We start from the raw sequence: 12,253 nt of genomic DNA on the forward strand, positions 1-12,253 counted from the left end.
AACTTTACTATTCATGACACGTTATTTTACATTTCAGATGGTTATTACAAAATATAAATTTTATAGTAGTATACAAAAACAATATTAGTTTATGTGTTTTTTGTTTTACCATGATTATGAAAATATCCGATATTAAAAAATACAATATAGTGTTTAAAAGTGTCCAAAATGTTAATTGGACAGATTAAGAATTGGAGAAAAAAAAAAAGTGAGCTGGATAAAACTTAAGGAAGATACTATCGTTAAGATCGATTAAAATAAATAACAATTTGTCTTTTTTTTGTTATTTAATTTTATTTTTACTTGAAATTACTTATTATTTTTTGTTACATTATAACTGATTAATTGTCAATAATAATAACAATTAATAAACAAAACTCTTTCTTTTCTTATTATTATTTTTTATTTTTTTAAGTAAAAAATGAAGGGTAATTTTGATAAATATTCTTTAAAAATGTATGGTTTAAATTTATTATTTTTTATTATTAATTTATAATTTTTTTAGTTAAAAAATTACATTAATAAAATAATATTTATTAAGAGTAAATAGTTAGAATCCATTTAGTTTATTGATTTGAGTTTTTAATTTAAATTAATATGTAATTTTATGTGAAAATTTTTTATTATAATAAAAAAATTAAACGTGACTGTTTTAAGAGTTTTTTACTGTAATAAAATTTAAATGAGAGTGACTTAAAAGTTGAGATTCATTTTTTCATTTTTTTCAAAAAATTTTAATGACATATTATCCGCAAAAAATTATACCCCTTCCCGCATTTGGCTATTTGTTCGTTGTTTTTTACAGAGAGCAACCAACAACAACTGCAACAACAGAAACCATTACCAACGACCTCCGAATCTTTCATGTCCGAAACCATCGTCAATGGCTCTCTCTCCTCCTCATCCCTACATCCTCCAGCTCCCGCTTCACTCTCCGTCGCCGGCGTCGGCGTCAGCGCCGGCCTCGCTCTTCTTCTGTCTGTCGCCGCGGAAGAAGGCTGAGCTCTGCGCCGCATTGTTCGCTGCTCCGTTTGCGGTGAGGGTTTCATGGCGGACCAAATGCCTCCGATCGTCGACGGAGGAGGACCAGTGGAAGAACGATTCAGAAGCCCTTGGATACGGCGGAGTCAGATCGGACGGCCACGGCGATTCCAAGGTCGGAGTCGAAGACCGGAATGGTGATCGATCCACGTCGTCGTTTGGTGATTCTCTCTCTCTCGGGATTCGCGAACCGGTCTACGAGGTCTCTCACTTTATGTATTTATTTATACTTTTTTGTTTTGTTTTTGTTTTTGAGTTTCTCCGAATGTTAGAGATAAAGTTTAGAGATTACGATTTGTGGTAGGCACGTTGTGCGAGTGATCTTCCACAGAGATAAAGGTTAATTTATCATTAATTAATTCGTTTTGGCAACAAATTAAATATGTTTGCTTTAAGAAAACATTAATTAAATTACGATTATTTTGAAATTCTGTTGTTAGGTGGTAGAAGTGAAGTCAGATGGAGCTATAGCTACTAGAAAAATCAACAGGCGTCAGTTACTCAAGTCAAGTGGTGAGTAAATTAAAATAATCTTTCCCAATTGTTGCACTTCTTTTTATTAAATTTTTCTTATCTACCATCCAGAGTTGTATAAGCAATTTTGGTTTGTTTTATTATTTTTTTATATATATAAAGAAATAGTTGTATCTCTGCAGTTTTCTTTTTTAGGTTTTTATCGCTTTGGAGATTCAAGTTTTTAATTTAAATTGAGATGTAATATTTTTTAAAAATTTTTAATTGTAGTAAAAAAAATTAAATGTGACATTTTCTGAGAGTTTTAAACTATAAAAATTTAAAATTAAAAATTTGAATCGGTAAGTTGAGTAAATGGGTATATATAAAGGACCGTTTTCATTATGAGTTGTTTTTTTTTTTTTTTTTAATTATGCCTAACCAATATTTTAATTTAATTGCCAGGGCTTCGTCCGCGTGATATTCGGAGTGTTGACCCATCATTGTTTTTGACGAACTCTGTGCCTTCTTTGCTGGTATTGCTCGTTTCTTGATTGCTTTGATTCTTTCTACGCTGTTTAATTGCAGAGTTTTTAGCTATCTTTTTCTTCTTAATATATAGTTATTTACAAACATGCTTAATGGTGTATTTTTACGTACTGTATCATGCATTTCTGTAAGCGTGATAATGTGATATGACAGCCAAAATTTGAATAGAACTTCTCTTAACTTTATTTATTCTTTGCTTTTGGACATGCCTATGCTTTTTCTTTCTTACATGAAAATGACACAGCAATCTTGTAAACTAAAAAAACGTCAATGGAGTACAAGAAGTGCATCCTAAAAGAAGGCAGGGACTGGAAAATGCCAGGACGAGAAAAGGATGATACTGTTCTGACGAAACGAGGATGAAACTATATGAATTTTGTTTGTTACATAACTACTCGTCGACTAAAGTGCTTCTGTATCAACTTGTATTGCGATATTGTTTAGCCTGGAAAAATGCTTTTGGTCCTTAATTACCTTCGGAACTTACTATTATAGTACTGTGGCCGGATGTAACATGAAAGTCCAGTATCTTGTTTTTTTGTTTTCCAAAAATGTTACATTTACAAATTTGGTTATGTGATTCATCTCCTAGGTCCGTGAACATGCTATTCTTCTTAATCTAGGCTCACTTCGAGCAATTGCGATGCAAGAACATGTCCTTATATTTGACTACAACCGGTGAGCTTTATCTCCTTTATAGTTGATATCATGTTGTAAATTTGTCAAGTTCAGGAAAAAAAAGAAAAGAAAAAAAGGGCTGTAAATTTGTTTTCCAGTTTTATCCTCTTAATTCTTTTCGCAGCATTCTGAGCATACTAACATTTCAGGATTTGTGTCATCTATTCTTTTTGTTTTCAGTAAAGGTGGGAAAGCTTTTATAGAAACATTGTTGCCCCGACTGAACCCCAAAAACATAAATGGGGCACCATCAATGCCATTTATGCTTGAGGTTTGTTTTCTATTTTAAGACTTCTTTCTTTTCATGTTGATCTGTAAGTGATAAGAGGTGTGCGTTTTGATTTGTGTAATCTTTTGCTTGGTGCTGGAAATTGTCTGTTTATTGATTCTTGACATAAATGTGTGTCCTCCTGGTGGAAACTTCTGAACTACTTTTAAATGAAGAAAAACCTTATCTATTCGAGCGAAAGAAGAGAAAGCATTGTCAAATAGACTCATCATATGTAATTATTTCTTCATTTCATGTTTTTTGGTTATTAAATTTGAAAGGTCCGTTTTTCGGTCAGTGTTACAAAGAGTGTTATAACACTTGTTGTAACACTGATGACAGATATGTGCAGATCGATATATTTTTTCTTTGATTCAGCAACAACAAATTATAAGTGTAGAAAGATCAACAGAAACATAAAAGACACAAGGAATTGATATCGTAGTTCGGTGCGCACACCTACATCTGCGGGGTCACGCCCATACAGTGAACAATCCACTAAGATAAGAGATTACAAACACCAATCAGTCTTACACACTCAAAGACTCCCTCTTTGATGTTGTCGCCACTGTGTAGAATCTTCTTAGAGGCCTTGTCCAGCGAGTACCACTCATCTTTGAAAATTTTCTCCCGAAAGCAATACGTCCTCCTTTCGAAGAACCACCTTTTTTCTATTTTCTCCCAAAGAACATCAAAGCAGCTCTTTCTGCAGAATATTTTCACACTCAAAAGCACAATCTCACAGATTTTTTTCTGGAAAATATATCTCTAAAACCCATGCCCCATAATATGGCATTGAATTGCTTTTAAAACCATAAAAGAAAAAAAACCCACTTTTTCACTTCCAAGCCACACACCCTCACGTACACACATATGAATATATAGCCAAAGTACACCAATCCGGATTTCCACTTATTTTGCAGAGCACATGCAACATATACTATTTTGGCACCAAGATAAATACCATTTACACTCCAAATCAAATATATCCAAGATATCTCTTCAAATCAATTATGCAGCAAATCACTTTTTCATTTGTACACATTTTCCCCACAGATTCTTTCCATACAACCCACATCAATTAGCCACCAAAAGTCAACCAAATCAGCTCCATAAACTTATTTCCTTTTATTGAGGAAATCATCACAAATCCAGTGCAAGTAACCAAAAATAGAGTCTCTATAGTAGCCCACAATCTTACTGATTTTGTTTTTGAATTTACAACCTTTTGCCAATAAATTTGCCAACTAATAGTCCTAACAAAATGCACTCAAAAAGCTTTGGCTGGTAATTTCAGGTCGTGGAGGCAGCATTGCTTTCAAGGATACAGCGCTTAGAGAAGAGACTAATGGATTTAGAACCTCGTGTGAGTAATGAAACATAGTGAGTATATATATTAATGTTTTGGCTCTCTTTTCCTTTTTCATTTCTTTCTTAGGGACTTATTATAAATCCTATTTTTTCATCCATTTGTGTAGACATATCAATTCTGAAACCTGGTAAAGAAAATGTCAGGGTCAATATTTTCATGAAACCTTACATTTTCAGTTGCTTTCGCAAGTGCTAAACTAACTATTCTAAAAGACCTTTTCAGTTTGGCAAGGTACTCTTGTGTTTTTTTGTTGTAATAGGACAAAGAAATACCATAACTGATCAGCTAATTTTCTATATAACAATTATGTCTCTCTGTTTTTCATCATAAAGTTGAACATGTCTTGCTGTTCCACCATTTAGTATGTACCAAGTCTTTGGTTGATAATATCGTTTCAGTGGATATAACATTTCCTTTTTTCTATCCCTTCAGGTTCAAGCGCTGCTTGAGATTCTACCAAATCGATTAACGGCCCACATATTGGAGCAACTTCGTATAAGCAAGCAGACCTTGGTATAGTTTATGGAAACTATCCATGCAAGTAACCTTTCTTTAGTAGCATACACATTTATTCTTTATCTTAAATGTTCTCTCTTCCATGGAAGGTTGAACTGGATTCCCGCGCTGGAGCTCTCAGACAAATGCTTCTTGATCTTTTGGAGGATACTGATGAAATATGCCGTATGTGTATTTTGGGCCGGAACTGCACAGTTAAGAAGGGTACTGGAGAATTGGAATGCGCTGCTGATTTAGAAAAGCAGATTGCTGAGGGTAAAGTACTAATTGTTGGTTCTTAGCAACATTCTTATATGTACAGTCACTATAATAAGTTTATATTTGGTTTAATCTTGTTATATACAGAAGAGGAAGAAGAAATTGAGATGCTTCTGGAAAATTATCTCCAAAGGTTAGCCATCCTATTTCATCTGCCTGGAAAATGTGCATGCATATTTTGTGGCCAATTGATCATTCTGTTATATGTTTACCTAAATGTCTTGAGAATTTATGTCAATATTGTACATGGACAACAAAGTTTTGCCTTGCCTATGCACTGTGTGGGTTCACTATATCATTTGCAACACCCCCCGCACGTCTTTATTCATGCAAATGTATTGTGCCTGTCATTTTAGTCCGGGGAAACTTCAATTGCCTTTGAATTGAAGAAATGATTTTTACATCATTTCACTTGACCACAAGTTGGTTTTTTAGGAAAGCTTTATGAATCTGCATGTGCTACCGACCTATATCCTCAATATAATGGAATTGATTGGGTAAATGCAAAGCTTTGAAGTTGTTTATTTATTGGTTTGAGAGCTTCTAGTTAGTTACTATCTTGACATGGATATTGAGGAACATATTTCGTATAACGGTGGTTATGATGTCTGTCGAAGTTGACCTCACTGTTGTATTCTAATTGCCGATGTGAGTCTTGTCATGGTCAGGCTGAAAGGCTTCTTGATTCTGCAAAGGAAATGGAAGATTCTATAGCCGTCAATTTGAGGTCTCAATGCTGTTCTTGATAATCTTATTCTATTTATTTTGCTCTACAGTTTCTGTCGGAACATTGCGATAATAATGCTTCGCTTCATGGCTATCAATGTTACTTTGAATTATTTGTCAAAAAATAAGTTACTTTGGTTCAGCATGAATACCCTCTTATATGTGGAAAGTAAAAGGTAAAAGCCCCAACTTATTGTCAGTAGAAAAACTGTGGCAAGATCTTTCAAAAAAGAAAACTTACGGCATGAGAAGGGGTTACAACACGTCTTAACCAACATAGACTAGGATTCCTTCCAGAATTACTTTATTTGTCATTAAAACAACTGAAATAAAAAACAGAAAATAGAAAATAAAACTTGACATGATATTTTGTGTATATGTATATGGAAAATTTTATTTTTTCTGGATTTGCAATATTGTTGTTTCCATGTTTATACATTGTATGCTGTCTCATCATTTTCTGTTGCTAAACTGGTACATTGCAACTAAGTCTGTTCTGCCTAGTACTTGTGGATGCAAACAATTGTTGGATAAAATTAATAATAAAAATGGCACTTGTCTTCCTTCCATTTTCAATAGTTTGCATTTAGAGTAATCAAGATAACACGATTAAAATAGAAGGTTGACCAGTTTTCCTAATACCTCCAGTAAACTAGCTAAATGAACTACAACTGAAGAGATATATATTTTTTTAATTATTTTCAGCGGCTATGGGATATTATTTGTATAATACTGATTTTAATTCATTCTGTTTATCAGCTCTCGGAGGCTTGAGGTTAGCAGGGTAGAATTGCTCCTTCAAGTTGGCACATTTTGCGTAGGAGTTGGCGCTTTAGTTGCAGGTACGCTTTTAACTGGCAACAATTCATAGAAAAGAAGCTAAGACCCGATTACTTTAAGTGTTTATGGGCTTGTTCTTTTGAGTGAAAAACTCAAAAAAATGCAATTCGAGTTATAATTTTATTCGAGTTCATGTTCTTTTAAGTTTAAACTCGAGTTTAAACTCGAGTTCAAACTCGAGTTTAGGACTAAAACTCGAGTTCAAGTTTCACCTTCAACTCGAGTTCAGAAACTCGAACTCAAATTAATGAACAGTATTTTTTCTATTCTTAAAAATGCTATAACTTTTTCGTTTTAATTCTGATTGAGATGATTTTTTTTTTCTATGCGTTGACAACGAAAAGACGAATAAAACCCGACCCATATACCCTATTAAAGTTTAAGTTTAACTCAAGTTATAACTCAAATTTAACTCAAGAATTATACTCAAATTAAACTCTAAAAGAACAAGCCCTATAATTCTTCATGTCTAACTGGTTGTTTATTTGACAATGTTTGGTCCAGACGGATAACATTATGTCATTCTTTCATGGGAACTAGCTGTATTTAAAAATAAAATAAATAAATAATTTCAAGAAAAGGGGGAGAATACTGTACCATGCCCATGAATGTCATCTCTTGATAGTCTTCATTATATTACATATTTTAGACATAATCTCTGTTCAGACTCGCTAAACGAGGTACTTTCTTTTTATTATTATTTTAGTTTCTTTTTAACTTTACGGAAGTTTATTATTTATTTTGGCTAAGAAGAATAGATGAGTTGAAAATCTGGGGCTGTTCTTTCTCTACTTTTGAGTCAAGTGACTTGAATATAAATTTTGAGTTGAGTTTGAGTTATAACTTGAGTTTGTGTTTGATTGTGTACATTTGAGTTATGGTTTGAGATAATCTTTTTAAGTTTGTGTTTGAATGAGTCAAAACTTAAATTTATATTTAGATAATATTTTAATAAAAACTCAATGTTGATGAAAAATTTTAATAGGGTATATGAATGGGGTTTTATTTGTCTTTTCGTTGTCAACGCATAGAAAAAAAAATCATCTCAATCAGAATTTAAACGAAAAAGTTATAGCATTTTTAAGAATATAAAAAATACTGTTCATTAATTTAAGTTCGAGTTTCTGAACTCGAGTTGAAGAGGAGACTTAAACTCGAGTTTTAGTTTCAAACTCAAGTTCAAACTTAAAAGAACATGAATTTAAATAAAATTGTAACTCGAGTTACTTTTTTTAAATTTTTAACTCAAGAAAGGAGCTGCCGAACAGCCCATGATCACTTTTACAGGCTGTCAAATTTTGCTTTATGAGTTATATATATATATATATATCCAATCTATCAGCTTGAAACTCGTCTAAAGACGTTGTTTTCTTTTGTAGGTCTATTCGGCATGAATTTGAGATCTTATCTTGAAGAGCACGTGGTATGTTAGTTTAGTTCTAACCTAACAATCCTTGAGCAATTGCCGCTTGTCCATGTTACTTATGATTAGCTGATTGTTTTTCTTGATGCAGTTTGCATTCTGGCTAACAACAGCTGGGATTATTGCTGGTGCTGTTCTGGGATTTTTCCTTGTGTATTCCTATCTCAAGAAGAGGAAAATTCTATAACTAACAAAGTGATTTCATTTTAGGTAAAGACCTTTCCTCATACAAGTATTTTGTAACAAAAAAATCGATAATTAGGTCGAGACTGATTCTGATTAGTTTTAAAAGATTGGATGCAAAACATAGTAAACGGTATGCGATAATTGCATGATTTAGTCCGGCTTATGTTTAAATAGTTTTCACTGGTTTTACAGGTCATGTCTTAGCGACTGTCGAAATAAGTGAAGGCGGTCGCAATGCTAATTTGCTATTTGACGTATACAAGAAGAAAGAAAAAGAGAATGCAAGTTGAGGCCTTTCTGGTCTGTGCATAAAGTGAATTAAGGCGCCCATTTGTTTCGAATGTGTCGAATAATACAATCTATTCTTTTAAGTGTGAGCATTTCTAAATAAGATTTGTGTGTAGTTAATTAAATAAATGGCATTATGAAGCGCGTTGTTGTGACATTACGGGTGTGTTTGAAACTCGTTTCAAAATGATTTTATTTTTTGTATGAAAATGAAAATGAAAACGTTTTCAATCTCAGACAAAAATCATTTGTAAAAATGCGTTTGGTAGTTTTATCAAGAGATTATTTTCAGTGTAAAAAAACTCATTAATGTCTCTTTTTCTCTCTTTGCTCGATAGAGGAGAAAACGAAAATAAAAAATGAAAAACGATTAAAAGTCATTTTTTATTTTTCTCTCATTTTACACTAAATTAAAAAATTATTTTTATTTTTATTTTTTATTTTTATTGTGCCAAACGTCATTTTAAAAATATATATATATTTTTTTTTAAAAAAAACCAAGATTAATTACAAACACGGCCTATTTTTACTGTCTAAATTAAGTAGTAGCACCGTTTAGGATTTAGGGTCTAGAAAGAGACTGCAGATACATGGATGCACGGTTTTCATTAGACATTAGATGCAACTTGGATACTTCTTAATTTTCATCCAAAAAGGGAAAAATAAATAAATAAAAATAAAGGAAAAAAAAAACTCAGTTAGTTCTTTGAAGTTCTTGATACCGTTTCACTCTTAAGTCCTCAAAGAGCTCTCCTAAAGTGTGGTGAACGCGCATTGCATTAATAGAAATTTAAACCTCGTTCATTTTGTGGATTCGAGTTTTTAATTTGAGTTGAGATGTGACATTTTTTTTGAGAGTTTTGCACTGTAATAGAAAAAATTAGATGTGACATTTTCTAAGAGCTTTGTACTGTAGAAACTTAAAATTGAAAACTTGAATCAGTGAAATGAACGATACCTTAGATTTTGAATACCTTTCACTATGGATTGATTGTTGTCAACAAAAATCTTAATAGCAGTTTTCGTCACCTTAAAAGAGACTGCCAAATATACCCATTTAATAACAGTAGCATGCTAGTTTTTTATTTTTTATTTTTTAAAAAGTTTATTGTATTTCTGTGAGATACACATACTAATGCTGACTAGATTAGCTTCGTAACGTGAGGAAACTTAACACCGTCTGTGCAGCAAATCCACTAAAAAGTTTTAATAAAACACACAAAGAGGTAGAGCGCGCACCGAGTTCTACACCAATAATTTAGCATAGAAATGACTCTTTTAACATTAATTTTATAATCATATCGAGACCAAGAGATTCATAATGCAAAGGTTTATAACACCACAAAGGACAAACTATTATAGATTGGACATGCAATTAAACTCAGAAAGTGACCACCTCTATTATTACGCAACAACAAAAGCTCATAATCAAAATACAACATCCAAGCGATGGAAACAACATTGCCTTTATTCTACGCAAACAAAAATCACAGAACGGAGAAGCAACCTCGGCAACACGAACAAGACCACTAGCCGATCAAAGCAACCAAAGGGCCAAGGTAGCGCAGTGTAGGAAGAAGATGAGAACACTATAGAGAAGCACCACCCCACCACTGAGTGAGAGAAACGTGTCACCATCGCCAGACGCCGAACCAGGCACATGCCCCACCAAGTGTCTCGCTGCACCACTGGATCCAAAGCCCCCAAAGTAGTTGAGTGATTCTGACAATTGGGTTAGTGTAGTGAGATCTTTTATAGGGTGTTTAGTACGAGGATTTGTGTTATAGTTTGAATCATGATTTATAGTTTGTTATAATATTTTCTCTCATAAAAAATACACGTAAATTAAGAATGATCTTGAATTATGATTCTAAATCTGTGAACCAAATGTTCACTTAATGCTCAGAGCTAAAGTGAGGTGTCTCTAAAATTTAAGAGGTGTGGATGTAAATAATCCAAATAAATAATTTATTTATAATGTTTTTTAGAATATATTTACTTTTAGTTCTATAATAAATATATAGAAGATTCAATCTCTTATATTGTGTGTTTTTTGCCAAAAGAAAAAAAAGAATGTCATGGTTGAAACGCTCGTTCTGATTTTTTTTTTCCCCGCATTTTCTTTCTCTCTTCTTTATTTTATTTATTTATTTATTTATTTTTGGCTTCTCGCCCTTTATAGCTTTTGCTTTGTTTCCCTTTTCTGTCTTTTCCACTAAGATTTTACGTTTTTGTTTTGGTCCCCCCCTTTGGTGTCATTTTCTCCTAAAATTTTATATTTTTAAACATGTCTCGTTTCAATAATTTTTTCTTGTAGTTTGTCTCTAGCAAAATAATTTTTTAATACATCCTTGCATAAATATTTTTCTTATGATTTTCTAAAATATTATTTTATCAAATAGGACAATTTATAAATCCTTTCATCTATAATTGTTGCACTGAATGATTTTACTCAAATGTACCACACCTAAAACATCTTTTTTTCTTCCCTCATATGTATCACTTAAGTAGTTTTCTATCAATCCTCATTATTTTTTTTTTAAGAGTTTTGCTTGCTTCTAAAGGTTTATAGTGCTTTAATAGTTAACAATTAAACACATCGAGGTATGTACAAGATTTTTTTATTGATTTAATTTAAGGGAAAATTATTAGAAACAACTTCAAATTTTAGAAAAGACTTTGTGATGATTAGTTTTGGATGAAAATATCTAATAAACGTTTTATATTTTAATTTTAACACTTTATTTTGTACTCATTAGTTACGTAATTTCAAAGAAAAGTTCTATTAAAATTATAAAGAAAATAATAATCAATATCAGCACTAGTCAAAAAGGAAAATCTATAAAGTTCAATACACAATATTAGCACTAGTAAAAAAATTAAATTTCAGCACTATTAATAATAATCAATATCAGCACTAGTCAAAAAGGAAAACCTATAAAGTTCAATAATCAACATCAGCACCAGTAAAAAAAATTTAATATCAGCACATTTTTTTAAGGGTAAATATCAGCACATTTAATAATGAAATTAGTGAATAGACCGAAAAAAAAAATTTGAAGTTTGTGAAGTTCTGGCAGAAATAGGGATTGAATTATGACGTCTAATACTTTTCTTCTGCGGAATCGGAAGTTATAAACTGGTAGTAGTTAAAACAAACGAATAAGAGGTTAAAATTAAATAAAAAAATAAAAAATCTCATATATAAAGTGGATAAGATCGTGTACAGCGCTAACAGTAGTAAAAAAACACTAATAATACATGGGTCTTAATTTTTTATTCTTTATTTTTTTATTAATTCATTTTGATTAATATAGTTATTTAATTAAAAATATATTAATAAAAAATAAGAGATAAAAATTTAGACTTATATATTTTAAAAAATATTTATCTCATTTTCTCTTATTATTCATAATAATAATTATAATAATAATAATAATAATAATAGTATTTTGGTTGAATAGGCAAGACACGTGTATTTTTTATGAGAGAAAACACTATAGCGAACCATGAACCATAATTTAAATCGGAGTACGAATCCCCCAACTAAACAACCCAAATTCAGTGTAAGTTTTATATATATATATAAACAGTGTCGAAACTGTATTAATCCTTTGTATTATAACTCTTTTTTATTTTTATTTTAATTATATAT

General features: G+C 31.6%; 1 protein-coding gene across 2 annotated transcripts; it reads left to right on the plus strand.

Annotated features, from left to right (window-relative positions):
• The first annotated feature begins 797 nt into the window (after positions 1-797).
• On the plus strand, positions 798-8,748 carry LOC21397246 (magnesium transporter MRS2-11, chloroplastic). Of its 2 annotated transcripts, XM_024168027.1 has the most exons (14): positions 798-1,243; positions 1,482-1,554; positions 1,960-2,030; positions 2,636-2,721; positions 2,902-2,992; positions 4,287-4,355; positions 4,794-4,874; positions 4,967-5,132; positions 5,223-5,267; positions 5,781-5,862; positions 6,621-6,703; positions 8,081-8,124; positions 8,216-8,334; positions 8,503-8,748. In XM_024168027.1, the coding sequence occupies exons 1-13, from the start codon at positions 884-886 to the stop codon at positions 8,309-8,311; spliced, it is 1,347 nt and encodes a 448-aa protein (XP_024023795.1). In that variant the 5' UTR covers positions 798-883; the 3' UTR covers positions 8,312-8,334; positions 8,503-8,748. The 2 variants fall into 2 exon arrangements, with proteins under 2 accessions (XP_024023795.1, XP_024023796.1); XM_024168028.1 differs by lacking the exon at positions 4,287-4,355.
• The last annotated feature ends 3,505 nt before the right edge of the window (positions 8,749-12,253 follow it).

Source organism: Morus notabilis, unplaced genomic scaffold (genome assembly GCF_000414095.1).
Source record: "Morus notabilis unplaced genomic scaffold, ASM41409v2 Scaffold1460, whole genome shotgun sequence".
NCBI lineage: Eukaryota > Viridiplantae > Streptophyta > Magnoliopsida > Rosales > Moraceae > Morus > Morus notabilis.

What these genes read in the sequence shown, in the direction of transcription:
- LOC21397246 (XM_024168027.1), top strand. Translation starts at nt 884, where the DNA reads ATGGCTCTCTCTCCTCCTCATCCCTACATCCTCCAGCTCCCGCTTCAC. An exon ending in CAATGCCATTTATGCTTGAG is followed by an intron (nt 2,993 to 4,286) that starts GTTTGTTTTCTA and finishes TGGTAATTTCAG; the next exon opens with GTCGTGGAGGCAGCATTGCT. An exon ending in TAATGGATTTAGAACCTCGT is followed by an intron (nt 4,356 to 4,793) that starts GTGAGTAATGAA and finishes CTATCCCTTCAG; the next exon opens with GTTCAAGCGCTGCTTGAGAT.